The sequence below is a fragment of the Gracilinanus agilis genome, chromosome 2, assembly GCF_016433145.1.
Source record: "Gracilinanus agilis isolate LMUSP501 chromosome 2, AgileGrace, whole genome shotgun sequence".
Taxonomy (NCBI): Eukaryota; Metazoa; Chordata; class Mammalia; order Didelphimorphia; family Didelphidae; genus Gracilinanus; species Gracilinanus agilis.
This window is the reverse complement of record NC_058131.1, coordinates 266,806,882-266,829,417: the sequence shown is the minus strand read 5'-3', so window position 1 is coordinate 266,829,417 and position 22,536 is coordinate 266,806,882. Positions and strand designations below refer to the sequence as shown.

At 36.9% G+C, this 22,536-nt stretch overlaps 1 protein-coding gene across 1 annotated transcript in view; it reads right to left on the bottom strand.

The window, feature by feature from the left end:
• The window catches only part of PRPF6 (pre-mRNA processing factor 6), a 56,667-nt gene extending 34,432 nt beyond the window's left edge, over nt 1-22,235 (bottom strand). Inside the window, exons 1-11 of the mRNA XM_044663901.1 lie at nt 22,055-22,235; nt 20,122-20,290; nt 18,102-18,220; nt 11,123-11,201; nt 10,166-10,342; nt 9,846-10,001; nt 9,559-9,653; nt 8,661-8,817; nt 4,950-5,112; nt 1,702-1,820; nt 158-376 (exon numbers count right to left, since the gene is read on the bottom strand). Coding sequence (XP_044519836.1) covers nt 158-376; nt 1,702-1,820; nt 4,950-5,112; nt 8,661-8,817; nt 9,559-9,653; nt 9,846-10,001; nt 10,166-10,342; nt 11,123-11,201; nt 18,102-18,220; nt 20,122-20,290; nt 22,055-22,125 — 1,524 coding nt within the window. The 5' untranslated portion in view covers nt 22,126-22,235. The remainder of the gene's footprint in view (nt 1-157; nt 377-1,701; nt 1,821-4,949; nt 5,113-8,660; nt 8,818-9,558; nt 9,654-9,845; nt 10,002-10,165; nt 10,343-11,122; nt 11,202-18,101; nt 18,221-20,121; nt 20,291-22,054) is intronic.
• Between the last annotated feature and the right edge of the window lie 301 nt (nt 22,236-22,536).

Sequence of the window (22,536 nt, the reverse complement as noted above, 5' to 3'; positions counted from 1 at the left end):
TACAAATGCTAGTTATGTGTTTTATGCAAGCTTCCTCTCATCTAAATGTGCAGGATGTTTTTTTCTACATTAATCATGTTTCCAATATTTATTACAGTTTTGAGGACATTTTAAAAATTTGATTCTATATTAATCATTTAAGACAATGGGTATATACCTGGATCCACTGCTCTCTGTTGATTTCTACACCATTTGCCCTAAGTGATGTAATGGCTCTGTCGATGATTTTCTCCACCATCTGAGTATTTCCATTGGCTTCCTCTAGTTTGGCTGCAGTAATCCAAATGTGTCGATCTGTGGGAATGTTCTCACGTGCTTTGTTTAAGACCTTGCGGGCATTCTCATAGGTCTCCAGTCTTGCCAAAGCAAGCCAAAGCTGTATAGAAAGACATCCCAGATAATGAGATAAATTATAATGCCAAAGGAGACAGTGCTTAGTAATGTCAGCCTAGATGTTGAACAAACCTGAAGGTGTATCACCAATAAGGAACAAGGGAATATTACTACTTAAGCAAATTTCTTTTTAAACACAACTCAACCTCTTGATTTTAAAACTGAATTGGCTGATTTTTCTTATTGTAGCAATTCTCACTAAATGAAATCTCTTAAACTGATTAATAACTTCTTCACATTTTTCAGGTAGCATTTGAAAAACTCAAACAGAAGCCAATTTCCAATTCCAGAAGCAAATTCTAAGCCAATTTTTCCAATAACTATACTAATTCAAGTCAATGATTCTGTGATATTATTTATTAAATCCATTCCTCTTTTTTCTTTTTAAAATAAAAAAGCCAAGGGCAGCTGGGAGGCTCAATGGATTGAGAGTCAGGCCTAGAGATGGGAGGTCCTAGATTCAAATCTGACCTTAGACATTTCCTAGTTGTGTGACCCTGGGCAAGTCCTTTAACCCCCACTGCCTTGCCCTTACCACTCTTCTGCCTTGGAACCAATACACAGTATTGATTCTAAGACAGAAGGTAAGGGCCCAAAAATAAATAAATTAAATTAAATTAAATAAAAAGCCTAGGTCTCTACATCTCTCCAAGGCTGAAGATGCAGTGCCTACACATGGACTCAATCTAACTACAAAATGGCATAGAAGCTTAGACCTGTTCCATTTCTGACCTGAGCTGGTTCACAATTTCCCTTTTTGCCTCCTACTACCAATCACCCCTTTTCTCCAAAGCTAATCATACAAATCATAAACTTAGTGCAGAGTTTTCATCAGCAATAACCCAGTGCAACTCAGAATGATCTAGCTCAGAAATACACCAGTCTCAGCCTCTACAAGATCAACAATCACTGTGTTAAATAATGTAAGTGAAAAAGCTTTAAAAATACAGAGACTTGATTGGCTTTTAGGACAGAGATGACTATACTAGACTGGGCAGCTACATATCCTATCTTGCCACTTTTCTCTTCCCAGCTACTAGCCCTCGAGATGAACAAAATATTGAACCTAACAAACAGAAGTACAATTTAATAGTAATGCCCGCTTGGGTCAGAGAATACAAAGTGACCATTCCTGCTAATTAGGTAAGCAAAACATTCTACATTTGATACACTACAGTTACAATGAATTCAATAAACCTGCTAAAGTTTCAGTGCAGAACTTATTTCCATGATTCTAAACTTCCAACCTCTGTCTGACACACAGTTCAAACCTGAAGTAGTTATATGGAAGTAACTTCAGTGATTTACCTCCACACTAGTGGGACAACATTCCACGGCTCGGCTTAGCATTATTCTAGCATCTTCGGGCTCTTCTAGTTCCACAGCTGCCTTCCACAAGCGAACAGAGTTTGGAACATGTTCAAGAGCTAGGAGAAACCATGTGAAAAGATGAGTGGAAAAAGGGAAACTAAGAGGAAACTCATGTGAACTATGTTACTGCCACTATGATAAAGTAGCACCTCCTCTGGGACCATAGTCAAATAACAAGACTACAGATTTACTCATTAAAACAACAGAAACCAACCAACCCAAAGGAAGGGAAGAGAAGCTCTTTCGTTTTGAGGGGGGTTTTTGATAGAAATTTTTTAAAAAGTGAAACCAAATGATACCCTCAGGAAAAAAAAAAATCAGAAATTCTATACCTGCCAAGGCTGCATGGATGTTGTATAAGCTGAGTATTAACCCATTCTCACTCAAGTAGTTGCAATTGAAACTATTTTGGAGCATAAAGAAACAAATTCACACTGAATTTCTTGAAGACCTATGCATGGGCATTCTCATCAGATTTCAATCTTGCCCAAGTCAATTAAAGCTATACAGATTCTATTTTAATACACATTTTTGGTAAGAAAGCCAAAGATTTTTTGGTAAAAATCAAACACCATTGCCTACTCACTACTGAAGATGTTGTTTGCATATTTGCTATAGCAAAGCATATCATTTGATTGAATTGAATACATTTATTCTGAACAAGGTATACTATGGATTTTTTTCTTAAATCCTTACCTTCCATCTTAGAATTAATACTGTGTATTGGTTCTAAGGCAGAAGAGTGGTAAAGGCTAGGCAGTGGGGGTTAGGTGACTTGCCCAAAGATTTGAACTCTGGATCTCCCGTCTCTAGGCCTGGCTCTCCATTTACTGAGCCACCCAGCTGCCCCCTGCAATAAATTTTTTTTATAGTGTACCAGACCACAACTGCTGTGCTCCTCTACCTGAGAAATATCTATGTAAGAAACTCATGCCTCCAGTATATGATGAAGTAACTTATTGGTAGACTCAAGCTAGAAGATAGCTTACTGATCATCTAGCCCCAATTCTTCACTTTATAGAAGGAAAAAAAGAAATTCAGAGAAAGGAAGTAAACTGTCCTGCACAGTCCAAATTTAGTGAAAAATAAAACTAGTCAGGAGACTAGAACCCAAATTCTGCCTAAAGATTCAATAAGTATTTATTAGGTGGGCAAAGCTTTTTATCCTTCTTGGCAACATAGCTTAGTGGATAGAGTGCTGGGATTAGAGTCAAGAAGACTAGGGTTCAAATCTCACCTCAAAAACAAGCTATATGGGTAGCTGGGTAGTTCAGTGGACTGAGAGTCGAAATGGGAGGTCTTTGGTTCAAATCTGATCTCAGGCACTTCCTAGCCATGTGACCCTGGGCAAGTCACTTAACTCCCACTGCCTAGTCCTTACCACTCTTCTGCCTTGTAACCAATTCTTAGTATTGACTCTAAGACAGAAGGTAAAGATTCAAAGAAGAAAAAAAGATCCAAGCAGTTGAAATCTATATGTCATTTTAATAACTGAATATTCTCTCAATTTTACCAAGGGCTTTCAGCGTTCCTTCTTCCTTAGAGAAAACATGCTATCAACAGATTTGCCTTTGCTGCACAGTTCAGAGCATCCCAAGCTAACAAACAACTATTTAAGACATGCCTCCAGATGACCTTGAAATGTAATTATGCTAACAATGCCCCAAAGACTCTGCCACCCTACATATGTAAAACCAATCAAAAATGTATTCAGGAAATTTACTGCGTTAGCTCTCCAGTGAATAGTAAAGTATCCCTATAGACATTAATTGCCCTTCATCATATTCAATACAGCAGGAGAATCAGCAGAGCTTTTCTAAATGAATAATGTTAATTGCTAATAGCATGATGTGTTATTCATCAGTAAACTGTTTTCCTTGTTGCAAAGATAAGCAGTCCATTTCTATAACCCAAGACAGATGCTAGTCTTCTGTTTGTGGCCTCACAGTAAAGAGATGCTGGCTCAGAATCCTCCAATGAATAAGTGAGATTACAGCAATAAAACCAAGCTTCAGCAAAGGAAGATACACATGAGCGCACACACAAAAACAAGCACAATGCCAATAAGAACTAAGGAGAGCAGAGATCACACGAGATGCAGATTTCTTCTGGCAGCTAGAATAGGTCACGAAATTTTCAGAAACCACAATGAGGTGATTTTAAATAGTCACAGCTGAACACCCCTGGATGTCAGCTTTTCATTGCATTTCTGCAAGAAATAGATAACTATCAGTATATGGGTCCGAAGAAATAGATGAAAATTTTTATGATACTATAGTATTACAAGAGACCTTATAAAGAATTTCCTCAGATTCTCCTGGCACAACAAATATATGAATGAAGCATACAGATTATCCATGACAGCTACTCTTCTTTTTTTCTCATATATTTCTTTGATGACATCTTAAACTATTTCTCCTTCATAACTGCTGATTTGCAACATGTTACAACTTGATCACACTCAACATATACCTCTCCACTGCATTATGGGTGATACTCTATTCCAATTCTTCAGAAACGATATTGTTCTTTGATGCAGTTATATAACAATATTAGAAACATACTGATATCTGATATTAAAAAGATGGGCTTTCCATTGACTCGAGTACAGCTAAACAAATTGTGATACATGAATAGACTAGCAAAGTATAATGGACTTGTCAGGAAGACTTGAGTTCAAATCCCACCTCAGACCTTTACTGTGTGGCTCTATGCAAGAAACTTAACCTGTAACATGAGGGAGCTAACATAAGTAACCACCAAGGTCCCTACAAGTTCTAAATTTATTACCCTATGTAAAATAATACTACTGTATGATAATAAACAATATGAAGGATTCAGAGAAGCATGGGAAGATTTATATGAACTGATAATAAAAGAAGGCAGAACCAAGACCCAAACACAATGAAAAAAGCAAATAAAAAGGAACAACAAAACAATCAAAAATGAATGCTGTGGGAGGCAGATAAGATAGCTCAGCAGACTGAGAGTCAGGCTTAGACATGGAAAGCCCTGGGTTCAAATCTGACCTCAGATACTTCCTAGCTGTGTGACCCTGAGCAAGTCACTTAGCCCCCACTGCTTTTCTGCCTTGGAACCAAAACACAGTATTGATTCTAAAATGGAAGGTTTTTATTTTGTATTTTTGTGTTTTAAAGAGATTACTTGTATTGAGAAGACCATACCTTTCCTAAGAACACGCTTCTTTGCTCGGATATCTGTTTCAAGTTCTGCTGCTCTAATATAAATCCGGACAGACTGTGGGAGGTGACGGACAGCTTGGGCAACCACTGCCTTGGCCGTATCACCAGGCTGTAGACGGGCTGCTTCTAGCCATACATCTTCACTCTGTAGAGCAAAGATAATAGGAATAAGTAGTATCTATGGCACCTGAAAATAGTAAAGAAGTCCAAGTGGCTTCTCAGCAGTAAAAATTGTTAAAACAGTAAAGTTGTGAGGTTCATTTTTTTAAAGATAACAATCTTCTTAAAGAAATTCAACTGTTCAAATTTCACATTATTTATGTACAAAAGATCTCTGAGAGTATTTTGGAATATGGTTAATCATATCATTTTTCTGTGTTACAGTGATGAAGGTACCCTCTATCAAAGTCCAAAGCAGGGGCCAGGATCCTTAAAAGACGATGGCTTGACCCCTATAGTGTATGAGCAACCAATAAGGGGTTGGAAAGACAGGTCAAATTCCATTCTTACAGCAATAGTCAAATTGTGGGGCTTGTCTCCAACACAACTACATCTACCATTTTCCTCCAACACACATACCTCCTCCCTAATCTGGTGCAAGTTTGCAACCTCCCTAACTTTTAAGCCTAGTGTTAAGGACAGTTAAAACCTACACAAATTGCTACCAAGTGGAGCTCCACAGGTGCCACTAGAAAAATTCTACTTCTATTCCAGCCTGTCCCCAGGCCTAGCTCAACCTATGGTTGTAGCAAGTGACCCCAAAGGGCCCACTGGGCTTTGTACCTGGAAATGACTGGTAAGAGCTCAACCTTTCCTCTAGCATTTTGGAATGGAAATGGTAGAGCAGTGAATAGATTTGTGATCTAATTCATAGATCTCACTATATTGGCTTTACCCTCTAATCACTCCTCTTCCAAATTTCCCCACCAAAGGCAATGCTATTCTTCCAATCACCCAGGTTTTTACAACCTTCTTATCATTTGTGACTTCACTCTCCCTCCATATCCAAGGATCTAATCCATAAAACACCAAGTCTTGTGGGTTCTACCTCCACCTCGTCTAAATGAAATTAACTCCAGCCCATTCATAGTCAAAAAACTACTTACCCTAGGCAATCTAGATTATATCATCCCCACCTCCCTCAAAAGGGGAGTGGAAATAGTTAACCACACGTGACAATAAGTATCAAATCAAGAACAAGGGACTGCCCTTTGGGCAGTCCAAATCAGTGTAGAGGCTGCCATTGGTCCACTTGAATTAGAGGTGGCCCACAGGAAATGACGAGAGACGCTATCTCTTTAAATACGTGGGTTACAACCTGGTAAAGTTAGTTGAGGAGTGGAAGGAGTTCAGGAGTTCCGGCTTTGGACTTGGTGCTGAAGGTGCTCAGCCGAGACCTCAGAATGCTTCTACTCTGAATTGTCACGTGGGTACGTTAGGCTGACTTCCTTGGCCTACCTTGGCGTTTCCAAACTCTGCCTTAAGTAGGCTTATAGCCTCTCTGATTTCTAAAGTCTTGTGGCTTGTGACCTAGTTTAATTAGCCTTTTAACCTTCTCTCTCCATCCAGGCCTCTCCAGGTCTGGACTGGCCTCTCCCTCTCTCTATTTACCTACCTTTTTACCTTCCTAATTGTAAATAAACTACCTTAGATTGGATGCTGACTTGGGTCTATTTTAATTATGGAATCAATCTGAATGGTTGATTCCTGGCGGCCACATTTTAAATACATATCTATAAATACCTAAAATCTCCCTCTTACAACATCTCTCCCATGTCCCATAAAGACATCACACTAGTTCAGCCCTCTTACCTCTCTTAGATTACAGGGATAGGCTTCTATCTGATCTCTCTGCCTCAAGTCTTTACTCACTCCAATCCATCTCGACATAGCTGCCAAAGTGATTTTCCTAATATTTTTCCATATTCTGGTGGTTTTATAACCTCTAGAAACAAATATCATTTCACACTAACTTGTCATGGCCCAAGCCTATAGGACATTTTTTTGATTGACTTACTTGTTTATACTTTTATTCCCAGAATTTGGCACAATGCCTGGCCCACAGTAAGCACTTAAATGCTTACCTAATTATCTGAATATCATGTAGAGCATGCAAAGTTTAAAAACCATTGATCTAGGCAGGGGGCAGTTGGGAGGCTCAATGGATTGAGAACCAAGCCTAGAAACAGCAGGTTCTAGGTTCAAAACTGGCTTCAACACTCCCTAGCTGTGACCTGGGCCAGTTACCTAACCCTAAGCCTGGCCCTTACCATTCTTCTGCCTTGGAATTAATACACAGTATTATTTCTAAGACAGAAGGTAAGGTTGTTTTTTTAAGTCATTGGTCTCTCTATATAAAACACTCTGAACCTGGGGACACTATCTGACCTTCACTGAATCTACAGAATTAAAAGATTCCATTATAATGGGGCTTTATCGTTACAAAAAAAAAATCTCAATAAAAGTTTTTATCATTCTATTCCTGCCTCTTAATTCCTTCCCGAAAATGTGCAGGCCACATTTCCTTAAGATAGCATATAATTATTTTTATATAAGGCAACAGGAGAAGGTTATGTAAATGGGGTTACTTTTTTCCTAGTTACCAGTGCTAAACTATTTTTCACTTCACTAGATCCCACAGCAAATCTTTCACTAGCAACTAAGATGTGTGATAATGAGATTAAATCTACCTTGCCCATCTTTAGATTTAATCACCAAAGGTGAAAACATCTCCACTTAACTCACAAGTTGGGTGGTCTGTGATTCAAGTGTGCTAGAGTGAGTGACAAATCAAAATTTACTGACTGCCTCCTAGGCAGTCCTAAGAAAAGCATCTGTTGTGATTGGACACGTAAACTAAGAGGAAAGCACAGGAAGTGAAGCAAAAGAAGCTCCTTTAAAAGACAGCTCAGTGAGCTCAGCGGGTCTCTTCGGGTTTGTGAATGGGACCTGAAGACGCTCTACTGGTTCATGACCAGGACTTGGAGGAGCTCTGGAGCTTGGTGAGACTGTTCTTAAATCTTTCCTTTGGAATTCCACATGGTGAGTGTAAAAACTGAATCTTCCTGAACCTCTCTTAAGGAACTTCCTTTTCAAAAGAGACTCTGTGACTGAAGCTTTTGCTTCATACGTCTCCAGGGGCCTTCAGGCCTCAGCCCTCAGAGCTCAAAGCTTGGCCTTTTCCAATTGAGGACTAGTTAGATCTGCTTGGGTTAAACCAGGGACCTAAGCGAATTATTTAGTTTGTCAGGTTAATTATCTTACCTTATCCTCTCTCTAAATTTTCTTACTTTCTCTCTCTTCTCATTTGTAAATAAGCTTCCATAAAAATTATTTTGACTTGAGGTTATTTTTAATTGGAGATTGATAATTATTCAATTCCCTGGTGACCAAACCTTTTAATATTCACCCAATCAAACCCCTATTTACCCCTTACAGATGAAAAGGAAATGAAAGTTACAATGGTGATTCAATATTCAATCTATATGGACAAGACAGAAAATCTATTTTCTGCTTTCTCGAATTTGAGATGGATTTTAATATCTAAAAGTCACTGTCCTAATTTGAATATCTCTCTTCTTAGATACTTGGAACAGGGATTCTTAGGATCACAGACGCCATTGAAGACAAGTATCTATTTTCAACAAATTTATAATACTCAGATTTTGGGGAGGTGCTCCCCAAATGCCTTACCTTAGGACACATTTCTGTCCCTTTCATAATGAGGTTTCGAGCTACTTGTAGTTTTCCAGTGACTTCTTCCAGGCGAGCTGAAGCAATCCATGCTGGAGGATGATGAGGATTTGTTTCTCTCACAGACTTCAGAAGTAAACGGGCTTTTTTAATGTCACTAAGAGGACATGAAAATTCACAATGCTAAACCTTTCACCATGACATCATCAATCTCATAAATACACAAAGTAGCTACTCAAGTCCATACAATTACAAAGAATTCTTGCACCTCAATTAAATGCATTATCAGTATATTAAAGAATCTAAACTACTTGCAGACTCTTCAAAAAGGGTTGTGAATGCAGTAACAGAATACAACCAACTAAGGATGGGACAAAAGAATGCAAATATATAGGGACAGGAAATACACCTGTGATTTCAGTAGTTATAGGAAACTTCTAGATGAAGAAACTCCCCCTTATCATTGCAATTTGACACCTTCTCAGGAATTCTTTAAGTCTCTGAGCAGCAAAAAATGTTAAAATTCAAGCCCAAATCACATTAAAAAGTAATTTTTAAAAAAATTTTAATGCAATACAACATAGAATGTTAATTTGAGGTTTTTAAGTAAACATATGTGCCTTCTCACCAGGAAATTGTTTCTATTTGAGTTTGATACCATTGGCCTGGAGTGCTAAAAAGTTAAGTCATTTGCCATGGTCACATAGCCAATACTGGTCAAAGGCAGGCCTTGAACCAGTTACCTATTATGCTGCCTCTATGCAAATATTTTAAAAAACAACCTATAAAGTATCAAAGTGCTCCACATGGTGAGTTCAATATTATCATGGGTGAGATACTTACAATTAAAATAGTTTAACAAATGATTCCAAGCATAGTATTCCCCTAAAATACCTACTTGATATCTCCTCCATGGGTAGGAATCATAGAATTCAAATCTGTGAGATAACCCTTGGGATCCACCACAGTCTGCCCACTCACTGAATCAGACACCTGCAAATGTAAATTTGTGAAAAATATAACTGAAAATAATTTCAGTCAACCAAAAACTCTGTCAGATGAATTGGGAGGGTGGGGGCACAACAGGCCAAAGAACAACAATAACGAACTATCATCAATGGGGGGAAAATAACACTGATGTACAAACCCATGTTCCTTGTAATGCACTAAATTCTAACATTCTACCTGGCTCAATCGCATATCCATCAAGGTATTCCTGGCTTGGCCTATCTTCCTCATGTCCAATTCACCTGTACCAGGCGTCATTAGCCCAGGTGTCATTCCACCTGGGTATGGAGTATTTAATCCTCCTGGATAGGGTGTATTAAGACCTCCAAATTGCTGAAAGAAAAAGAATGAAAAGCAGATTTATGGGCTGAAGAAATACCTTACTTTGTGAAGTCTTTCAGGTTAAGTCATGAGCAATCATACAGTTTATGTAACATCCCATATTGCTCTGTTAGATCTGGAGGGAAAAAAAAGTTTTTATTCATATGGAATCTTACTGTTTGTCGGGGATCCACTGAAGTATGGTTCTCTCCAGTCTGTAAATGTTTAGCAAAGAAACTATCAGGAACCGGGGTAAGTTTTTCATATCGTGGATTCCGCTGGCGTTTGTTTCTAGCATCACCAACTTCAGGAATACTTAGCCACTCCTCTTCTGTAACTTCTGCCAATTTTCTCTGAGAAAAAAGAATCAATCACTTATTCTTTAATTTTTCAAGCATTTTGATTTTAAAAATTTTCCTACACAATTTTCAAAAGTTTTTTTAAAATCCATAAATCCTGTGGCCAAATCCTAGTGATATAATTTAGCTAGTTTGGTCCCGAGTATTCATAACTAAAATCTATGGCATCGAAATTCTTATGCCCTTAATTGGAAAAGACTTTAATGTTAGAATAGTTTTTTGAAGATATAATTTCTATTTTACAATCAACTTACCACATCTTCTCCATTCCATGAGACTGAAAAAAACTCCTCTAAGAGCCCAAACAGCATATTTTAGGAGCCAAACTAATTTGAGTTAAACTGGAAAAATGCACAGAAACAATTTAGGCAAGAGTTTGCTCTTTTTTTTTTTTTTTTTTTTTTTGGCTGCATTTGGCTACAGATTTTTTTCTTTCTTTCTTTTTTTAAGTTACCCATAGCTAGTATTCACTTATTTATTTTTGTGTTGATGCATTACTTATCCCTTATTTCTTAAAATTCTGAGTTCCAAACTCCCTCCCTCCCTTAAGCCCTTCCCCAACCCACTGAGAAGGCAAGCAATGCATGAATTATACACATGAAGTCATGCAAAACATATTTCCATTTTAGTCATGTAAAAAAAAGAAGAAAAAAAAATAAAGTAAAAAAATAACTGAGTGTCACACTAATTTTGAGCCAAAATTAACAAAAACAATGATTCTCTTGAGTGCTATCCTAAAAGCACTAGAACTGGCTTGCTACATAGTTTGCTTACTTTCAGATCTGAGAACTGCTGCTGAATTTTAGGACGTTCCATACGATATTTTTCAATTTCTTCTTTCTCTCTCTGTTCCCTAGAAAAGGAAACATTTACAAAAATATTAGGTCTCCATTGAGCAAGTATACTTGAGTTTTACAAAATCTTTCAAAATCCCAGCCACAAAGAAACAACTTCATAGGATCTCCATCTAGGCAACAAACATTCATTCACAGATGCAACTGATTATTTGACTATCTGTGCTAATGAAGTGATGCATTAGTACAAATAATGCAAAAATTAACATAACAGAATTTTAGGAACTTGCCTACTGGAATTCTACAATGCTAGCATATTAATTTTTACATTATTTGTACTTCTGCATTTTTCCATTAGCAAAGAAAAGCAAATGTTTATTGCATTCATAAATTATTTTTGTTACATTTGTTATACTATGTTTAGCAAAGAAACTGTCAGAAACAAGCATTAAGTTTTGGACCATGTTTTCATATTTACATTTGAAAATAGATGTAAATGATGTTCTAGAAATTCACAATATTTTAAACAATTAAGTGATATTATAAAAATGAAGATCAGGAGGAGCTAAAAATGTTCACTTTCTCCAAATTTTTCTATTCAACATTTCCCTCTCTCCAGAGGTGCTTCTCAAATCATGTTAAATATTGTACTGCCCTTTTCTCAAAATTTACTATCTAGTATTCTAGCTTAGAAAAGGAAGTTAATTAAGGGTTTTTGAGAAAAAGGCTTCTCTTAGCAGCAGAACCTCACTCAATATACAGTAGAAACTTACATATTGCCTTTAAAAATAAGAGGAAAACCAAAAAGATGACACAATATGAACAAATATAAGACTAACGAAGTTTTTAAAAGCTTGAAGATGACAATGACCTTAGACAACTTAAATTCTCAGTATACACAGGTCACTAAGATCATAATTAGTGAGTTTCTTCACTTGTCAAATTAAACACCAATGAAATCATGTTCTAATCCAGGAGGGGGAAAAAGGTACTAAGCTAGAAAGCAGCTACACATAGCTAGGGAGTTAATTTTTTGTACGTTTATTTATTTAATTAATTTAGAGTATTTTCCCAAGGTTACACGATTCATGTTCCTTCCCTCCCCTCTTCCCAGCCCCCTCCCATAGCCAATGAGCAATTCCACTGGGTTTTACATGTGTCATTGATCAAGACCTATTTCCATATTATTAGTATTTGCACTAAGGTGATCATTTAGAGTCCATATCTCCAATCATATTCCCATCGAACCATGTGATCAAGCAGTTGTTTTTCTTCTGTATTTCTACTCCCACAGTTCTTTCTCTGGATGTGGATAGCATTCTTTCTAGGGAGTTATTTTTAATTCTAAAGAATTAAGCAATGTAAATTCTTACTTTACATCCATAAGCCATTTTTTTCTCTTCAATACCTTTGCATTCTTATTCCAAGATGCTGTCTATAGCCCTATATTATTCAACATTTTTATCAATCAGCAGAATACACAGTTATGAGAGATAGCTTGTGGGAAGCCAATAAGAGATTAGATAAAAATCTGAGACCCCTCTTTTGACCCCTTTTATGATCCATACCTTTTCTTATTGGAAAAACATAATAGACTTATTGAAAAGCTTTGAGTCCTTAGTAGACCAGCAGCTACTGAGTTAACAATTTTTCTCCTTGATAATTAAGAAGCTTGAACCCTAAAAAATATTACTTAGATAAGGTGGAGCTAGACAATCTAGTCCAAACTTTATCTGACCAGGTCCAGGAAGACAGGACTCAATTAGTAAAAATCTCCATGAAATATGTTTCTGCTCCCAGAATTAATCCCCTACTAATTGGTGGTTGGAATTTGGCCCTTGACCCTGGACCTATCTCTCTACTTTTTAGACTTTAATGGGTTCGTGTATGATTTGTGACCCCTTCACAGCTGTGATTCTTTCTCTGTGTTCTTTGTTTGAAACCAGTATATAAATAAACTCTAAACTCCATAGCAGTGGATCGGCTATGGCTAACCACTAGTATGGCTGTTCTCAGTTTCTGTCTTTTCAATCCGACGCCACTAAACACCACTCAGGATCCCCAAAAATATAGTGAGCTGGCTCTCTATAATAGCTGACATGCTAGATAACAAAATTAACTTGACAAAAAGTGAGGATGGGCAATTTCTAATGAACTGAAATTCAACGACAAATGCAAAATCCAACATTTGAGCTAAAAAGAAAAATCAACTGTTTAAAATATAGGAAATTAGAAATTAATTAATTAGAAAGTATTTTAATTAGAAATTAGAAAGTAATTAATAACTAAAATGTAGTTAAAATGAAAAAGAGCTAAAAGTTTAGTGGATGGCAAGCTCCTCCAAAGACAATTCCCAGCAAAAATTTTAAAGGGAATAAAATGAAGCAATGCAATCAAACAAAATAGAAATACCAATAAACTCCTCTATCCAATCCAGGACTGAACAACAAGACAGCCAGCAATCTGTGAGTACTCTATGAAGACATAAGCCAAAGGGTCCTATATCTAACCTAATCTCCAGTGAAGAGGATCTGAATTCAGTAGAATCTCAGCCCTGGCCTGTTGTAATCAGAACATGGGAAAAAGCCAGTTCTGAGTAAGTCATTGCACAAGGAAACTGAGACAACTTAAGAGCCCTCCAAATGGCATAAAGCCCAGCAGCTCCCTATAAGGGACCATGCCAAGAAATAAGAAAAGTAGCAACTGCCTAGGAAAACAGAAATGGCAACACATGGATTCAGTAAGCTGAGTCTAACTGGAAGAGGGGATAAACCTGAAAGAGGAAAGAACAACAACCAGGCAAAAGGCATAATCTATCTTATTTGGTGATTGTACCAGGGCAATCAATGAGATAGAAATGAGGCAACAGTATCTTGGGGCTCTCCAAGAAACCATTTTTTAGGGACCCATCAGGTCCTTAGCAGAAGACAATGCCTACTCTCAGACAGACTGCACAAAGAAGAGGAAGAGAGAGTCAAAACTACTTACAACCCAAGCTGAGCCATGAGGAGACAAAAGTAGAGTGAAGGGCCTTATCTCAGCATCAAAACAACCAACCTGTCCCAGGCGAGACCTAAAGAAGGCAGTGAAAAGGATCTGGAACTACTCATCCTATCTAGCACTTTAGGGAGTCTGACCAAGAGACTAATAAGATGACAGTGTGGTGATATAATGAAACTTTATTGTAGGAGAGGAAGGACAGGGAAATGGAGAGAAAGAGGGGCAAAGGGGAAAGGGAGGGAAAAAGCAATGAGGAAGAGAGAGGCCCCACTACAGGAGAGGTGGCTGCAGAATCCCCTTGAATGGGGAATGGGGGGTAGGGTGGCAAGGGGGTGAGATCAGCGCCAGCAAAAATGGCTGCCAAGTCTCCATCTGTCAGGGATGAGATAATTTGTGTTGCCTCTACTGGTTCAGTTGGGCTACTTGGGTCAAGTTTGTTTTATGGCTCGAAGAGGGGGTGTGGAACCTCATCTCTGGGGTAAGGAGAAGTTTCCTGGCTGCTGGTCAGTCATGCGAGGTCATTTGACCAGGCCTAACACAGAAATCCTGGTGTTCTGGTTTATTGGTGCTTTGTTATAGGTGCTATGAGGGAAGGGCTATTAGTTTTGGTAGGGATTGGGGAAAGGGAGGTTTTGGTTCCATGATCTATCAACCAACAAAGATGGACAAGTAGACTAGTAATAAAGCATAAATTCAAAAACATGGTAGACCTGTAAAAACTGGCAGAATAGTTAAAATTCAGAATGAGCAAAAAGCATGTAAGAAAAATTAAGAACAACAAAAATGAAGGGTTTGATTTTTTTTTTCCTTTTACTTTGGGAAAAAGAAGATGAAAGAACTACTGCTCAGGGAGGGTGGATACCAACAAATTATTTTGCTCAGCTTTTATTTTGCTTATTTTCTCTATCAATAAGAATGATCCTGGGACTGAAAGAACAGAGCAAAAATGGCTAATAGGAAATTCAAAGCCACAATCCAGAGATTAAAAAAAAAAAAAAAGGAAGGAACCAGGCATTTTGATGAATTCAAGTCACCAAGAGCAAATGAATTTCATCAAAGGATATTTTTGAAAATTGGTAGTCAAGATTACTGAGACATTGTCACTGATCTCTCAAAGCATTAAGCTACTGAATCAGAGAAAGACAAATGACATCCCAATTTTCAAAAAATGGGAGAGTAGGTCAATAAGCTTAACTCTGAATCCTGGCAAAATTCTAGAACATTATTATAAATTCAGTTAGTAAATATCTAGAAAAGCAAAGGGGAATCACAAAGAGACAGCATGACATCATCAAAAATAAGTCAAAGAACAAAATAATGAACTGATCACTGTATAATTATAATGACTAAATTTGACCCTTGAAAAGAGTAAACATTTATTTTATAGATTTGTAGAATCTGCTCAAGTTATTGTTTAATTTTGAGTTGAATCCTTAGGGTTTTGTTTGGTTGGGGTTTTTTAACCCTTACCCATATTGATTCCAAGACAGAAGAATGGTAAGGGCTAGGCAATGGGCAATGACTTGCCCAGGGTAACAAAGCTAGGAAGAATCTGAGGCCACATTTGAACCCAAGACCTCCTGAGCCTGACTCTCAATCCACTGAGCCACCTAGCTTCCTCCCTTAGGGTTCTTTAATAAGTAGAGCATATTATCTTTAAAAAGTGATCATTTTGTTCCCTCATTACTCATGGTTATCCCTTCAATTTCTTTTTCTTGTTTTAATTATTATAATCAGTATTTCTAGTACCATATCAAATAAAGCTATGACAATGGATATTCTTGTTTCAGCCCTGAATTTTTTGGAAAAGAAAATATTTTATCTCTGTTACAATGACAATTCTTGATTTTCTGTATATACTATTTATCATTTTAAAGAAAGTTCAATTTAATCTTATGTTTTCTAAAGTTTTTAACAGAAATGGATGTTGTATTGTCAAAAGCTCTTTCTACAACTATTAATGTAATCATGTAATTTTAGCTGATTTTGTTGTTAGTATGGTTAAGTTTATAGTTTTCCTAATATTAAACTAACCCTGCATTCCTGGTCTAAATCCATAACCTAATCACATAGTTTTTATGATATATTTTATGATATATTTTAGCCTCTTTATTAATATTTTAATTTTTTTGCATCTATGTTCATTAGAGATATTTATTAGTCTATGATTTTCTCTTTTTTGATTCTCTCTGGTTTAGGTATCAAGAACATATCTTATAACAGAAGGCATTTGATGGGATCCTTTATTTTGCTATTTTTACCACACAAAAAAAATTTATGCAATATTAGAATTATTCTTTAAATATTTCATTGTATTCACTTGTGAATTCATCTGGTCTTAGAGAATTTCTCTTTTGAAAATTCATATATGGCTTTTTCAATTTCTTCCTCTTAACTCCATTTTTTGTTCTATTAATTTGGGTATCACATTTTTGTAAATATTCTTTTTTTTAATTTAAATTGTTGGTTTTATTGACATACTTGGGCAAATTAGTTTATCATAATAACAGCCTTATTTCTTCTATCTTCACTGTGAATTCCTATTTTTTTTTTTAATTTTTTAAACCCTTAACTTCTGTGTATTGACCCATAGGTGGAAGAGTAGTAAGGGTAGGCAATGGGGGTCAAGTGACTTGCACAGGGTCACACAGCTGGGAAGTGTCTGAGGCCGGATTTGAACCTAGGACCTCCCGTCTCTAGGCCTGGCTCTCAATCCACTGAGCTACCCAGCTGCCCCCTGAATTCCTATTTTTGATACTGATTTGATTCACTTTTTTATTTTTAATAAAAATAACTAGTGATTTAATCTAGCTTATTTTTTTAATCTCTTCCTTTTATTTATTAATAAAGTGAGGTTTTGATTTTCCATTATGTTAATTTCCCCTTTAATTCTTAAGATTATAATTTGGTATTTAACTGGGATGTTCCTAAATTTTCCCCTAAGAAATGCTTTTCTACATCACAAAAAAATATAGAATGCTGTCTCATTGTAATTATCTTTAATAAAATTATGATTTCTGTGTTCTTTGATCCAACAATCTTTTTTTAATTCAGTTATTTAGTCTCCAGTTGATTTTTAATATTTTTCCTGTGGCCCTTTATTTAAAATAGCTTTCATTTTATTGTGACCAATAAAGACACATATTTCTGTTTCTCTACATTTTTTGTGAAATTCTTATCCTCATGTTCTAAGATAAATCAATTGTATGGTGCCATACATTGTTGAGAAATAGGTATACTCTGTTCTATTTCTATAGAAATAAAAAAAACAATAATTAAAGCAAACTTGCAGGATATAAAATAAACCTACACCAATCATCAGCATTTCTATAAAATACCAAAAACACTCAGTTGGAAGGCACAGAAAGAGAAATTTCATAAAACTACCTCTGAATGTATAATTACTTGGGAGTCTACCTTTCAAAATCACACAAAAAAGAACCACATAAAAATATAACCACAAGTAACAATTAACAGGAAAAAAAATGCCAGCCCTAAATAACTGGAAAAATATTAATTGCTCATAGGGAGGATGAGCAAATATAATAAAAATGTAATACTACCTAAATTAATTTATTTATTCAATACCATAAACTACCAAAGGATTTTTGTAGGACTATAAAAAATAATGAAATTTGAGACTCAGAAACTCATTCAAAGTCAGAGCAAATTTTTGGCAAAGCTCTGTACAAAACTAAAGACTTTCTGATTTCTCTACTCAAGCTCCTAGATCATAATGGTGAGTTCTATGCAAGGATCAAAAGAACAATGAAAAGAGCAATAGGTTTCAGAGGACCTACCTCGGTCTCAATTTCTTCATCTGTGAAAAGTTTGAGGGTATAAGACTAGATTGGCCCCTTAGGTGACTACCAGCTCTAGATCTGGCATCCAAGTAATACTACCACAGATAAAGACCTAGCTGTTTGCAGAAGCTAAATAAGCAAAAAAGTTGTCCTTACCTTCTTTCTTTTCTTCTTTCATCCATCCTTTTGTCCAATGCTGCATAAATAGCATCTGCTTCCTCATCATCTTTTTCATAAGGACCACTGGAGAAAAGACTTCCAGCATAACCATTAAACTAAGATTCAAAGAAATAATTTCTAAATTAATTTATTCCTTTAAACATAAACAACATTAACAGATATAAGGATAATCACCTCTATCCTAGGTAAAAAGATCTCTTCCAATTTTTCAGAAAAGGTATTTACCATAGAATATTTTGAAGGAAAAAAAATCTTTATTTAGAAAGTGTTGTTAGAGAAGTATGAATTACAAAATACCACAATCTCAAAAGTCAAAATTGTAGGGTACCTTAAGAATAATAAAAAACACATAGAGCTCAGTAGATAGTCAGCTCTGCTGATAGTGAGGTCTTGGGTTCAAATCTGACCTCAGATACTTCCCAACTATATTAATCACTTAACCCCAATTGCTTAGCTCTTACTGCTCTTCTGTCTTGGAACTGATACTTAGTATTGATTTTAAGACTGACGGCATTTATGAGAAAGAAAACTAGCCACATTCAGAGGAAGAATTGTGGGAGGAGAAACACAGAAGAAAAACAACTGCTTGAACACATGGGTTGATGAGAATATTACTGGGGATGTAGACACTAAATGATAACTCTAGACCAACTATCAATAATAAGGAATTAGGTCTTAATTAATGATACATGTAAAACCCAGTGGAATTGTGTGTCGGTTAAAGGGGCTTGGGGGAGATGGAAAGAACATGAAACATGTAACTATGGGAAAATATTCAAAATTAAAATTAAACAAAAAAATTTTTAAATAAAATAAACCCCTAAATAAATTAATTGATTAATGGATTGACTAATTAATAAATAAATGAATGGATCTCAAGGGGAAAAAAATAGGACAGAAGGCAAGGGTCTAAAAAAATAGAGTGTAAATAGTAAAATTAAATCATACTATTAATGGCATGTTCAAGAAGTGGTATAAAAGATGTTGTCAAGGACATATAACTTTAAAAAAAAGATGGAATAGTCAAATTTCAAGATAATAGATGGACTGCTAAACTGGTACCCAAGAGATACTAAAAGAAAGAGGAAGCTCTCCAGGGCATTGGGGAGATGCTCTAGAGCAGTGATGGACAAATTTTTTAAAGAGGGGGCCAAAGAAAAGGAAATGCTCATCTGTCAGTCTGTTTCTAAGGCAACTCTTTTGAAGTTTCATTGTATTCTATCCTACTCATTGTATTCATCAGATTAGGAATAATGTCCTGCTACTAGATAGAAACATTTCAGGGGGCCCCCCTGCATCTTGCCTGCTGGCTGTAGTTTGCCCATCCCTGCTCTAGAGAGAAGTTTGGCATAAAATGACAAAGTATGGTTAGAAAACAGTCTAATTAGAAAAGGGAAGAGACCACCTAGATGAAATCATAAACCTAGGTTATTTCTCTTCACTACTCAAAAGGAACATCAGTGCAAAAATATAACCAAAAAAAATCAGTGACCAAACTTGTAAGCATTAGTTATCACTTATAGATATGAGAATGCATCTCCAGACTGCATATGATGTCAAAATTAAATGATGCGTTGACTAGTTTTATTGAACTTTCTTCTCCTCTTTTTTATTATTATAAGGGATTGCTCAGGGAAGAGTAGAGGGATAAACTGAGAAATATAGATAATATAAAACAAAATATATCACTAATTTCTTTTAAGTTAAGATGCTACATCAATACAAAAAAATCTCATGCTTTTTATTTTTATTCTGGAATATCTGAACTTAAATGATCTCCTCTGAAGAGATGGCAAAAGCTTTACATACATTTCATTTTATTCCTTCTCTTTCTCACCTTATTAATAGTCTAAGAAGTAGCTAAAATATAAATAAATCAGCTACCAAGAGTATTCTCTAGCACAGATGCAATAACACAAGAGGGGGTGGGGGTTTAGAGAATCTCTCTTCAGAGGTTGTCAAAAAAGTTCATGAAAGGCCAATTATAGGTTATCACCTCATCATAGTTAGTGTCATTCAGATCTTCATCATCATCATCTGCAGCCTGGTTTTTCTTCATCTGGTCCCCTACAGTCCTCTTGCCAGGTGGAGCATGTCGATCATCCACTGGGTCATTGGCATCTCGAGCAGGCCCAATATCTGACCGGGTGGTGAAACCAGTGGCTCTGCAGGAAATGGCATGGATTCATGTTAATGAATGCCTATGAGGTTTGCTTAATATCACTATCTGATATTAATAGAGATTTTAAGGTTTGAAAATTTACATGTTGTTTCATTTCAAACCCAAAATAACCCTGTGAGGTACATACATCTATTACTCTCTCCATTTTAAAAGTGAAAAAGCTATGGTTCAGAACAGTAAAGTGATGAGTATGATCACTCATCTAGTAAGTATAAAAGACAGGATTTTAACCAAAGTTTTTCTGGCTCCAAGTGCAGCCTCTATCTACAAAGCCACAATGCTTCGAAATATATCGAGTCAAAAAAAGCATTTATTAAGCATCTATTATGCTAAAAGCAACATGCTATACACATATAGGACAAAATGCAAAATGGAAAAAATCCCAGAGGTAAAGTAATAATTTTCAGGAGAAATGGGAAAGGAAGGCTTCTTTCAGAAGGTAGAGTTTTAATAGACATGAAGTAAATCAAGAGGTAAAGACGACAGCCTAACACTATCTTCTTCTCCACCCAGCTGACCCCAAACTCCTTCAACCATAGCCAAGAAATATGATTCCAGTCATGAAGGAAATAATTCCATTTCATCTACCTTAACCTTACAACCATTTACCCCTTCTTTTTTTCTAGCATCCACCTAAACACTTTAAATTCTAAAAGTGAATAGAAATGTAAAGAGAAATTTTAGAAAAAAATAATTTTAAGGTGCTATTTAGCTATTTCAGTGGGGATTAATTAACCATTGCTGTATCCTGAAAACAAAACTTAAGTGCTATAAATTGTATAGGAAAACTCTATCTCTGATCTATTGTTGGAAGGACAGAGTATAGAGAGTTTTTTTTCTCCTAACTGGATAAACTTATATTAAGGTAGAGGAGATACTGGGACAAAAAACAAAAAGATTGATCTACAGAAAGGAAACACAAATTTGAAGGTAAGGTGGGGGAAACAAGAGCAAAATGACAGATATTATCATCTACCTGTCCCAGGGTCAAGAAACTGGGCTTAAATGCAAAGCACTGGCATTTGCCAGAAAGAGTCCTGGTTTGAATCATGAATCTTTTTTTTTTTTTAATCCCTTACCCTCCATCTTAGAATCAATACTACGTATTAGTTCCAAGGCAGAAGAGCGGAAAGGGCTAGGCAAAAGGGGTTAAGTAACTTGTCCTGAGGCACATAGTTGGGAAGTGTCCAAGGTCAGATTTGTACCTATGCTCTCCCGTCTCTAGATCTGGCTCTCAATCTACTGAGCCACCCAACTAACTGCCCCCCCTCATGAATCTTTAAGTTGAAAATCCTTACTGTGACATTTACCGGCTAAGGTGGCGATCATTTAAACTCTACTTTATCCCACTTGTAAAATGTAGGTAATGTAAACTTTCATCAGTCACCATCTGAATTACAAAGTCCTTTGCAAACCTTAAAACATTATGGGAATATGACTTCGTTATTATAAGAACGTGAGCAACAATGACTGTAATGGGGTAGGACTTATTTGGGAGAAGATGGGTAAGAAGTACCGAGACTGAGAAGAGGAGAGATAGTGAGGAAAAGAACAATAGGGGAGGAAGTGTGTGACAATCAAAATTAGCAACCAGGCCCCCCAGAGCAACCTCCATAACTCCCCACTCTTTCTCCCAAGGGGACGGGCGGACGAAGACTAGGGCGCGGAGGGAAGCTGAGGTTCGCAGCCTCCAAGGGCCCAGGGCCGCCTTGCTCCTGTCCCAGAACCGGCCGCAGTCCCTGCTCACCCACGGCCTAGCCCTGGCACGTAGCCAAGGGGCGCCGGCATCCCCAAGAATGGCTTCTTCTTTTTGTTCATGGTGGCGACTGGAAGCGAGAAGACCGGGGTCGCCGGGGAAGCAGAGGGGGAATCCTAGGTCCCTCTTTCAAGGTAGAGCCGTAGCAAAACCGCTGACCGGAGGACGCGGAAGTGCGTCACTCGAAACCCGGAAGCGAAGGGCATCTCCGGTGCGACGCCCCACCCCGCTTCTTCCTCCCAGAAGGTTGAGAGGAAGTGCTTCTCCCTCAGACTTTCCGGTCCAGAAGCGTAAAAATGGGGAGGTGCCCTAGCGGTGGGTGTCTGCGCTTGCGTAGGAGTTCTGCGCTAGGGATCTCGCCCGTGGGCGTGTGAATACAGGACTGTTTTATGTGCACATGCGCACAAATACACAACTTCAGAAACTGAAAACACTAATTTACACTGTTCATACTTCTGCACTTAGGAGCAACA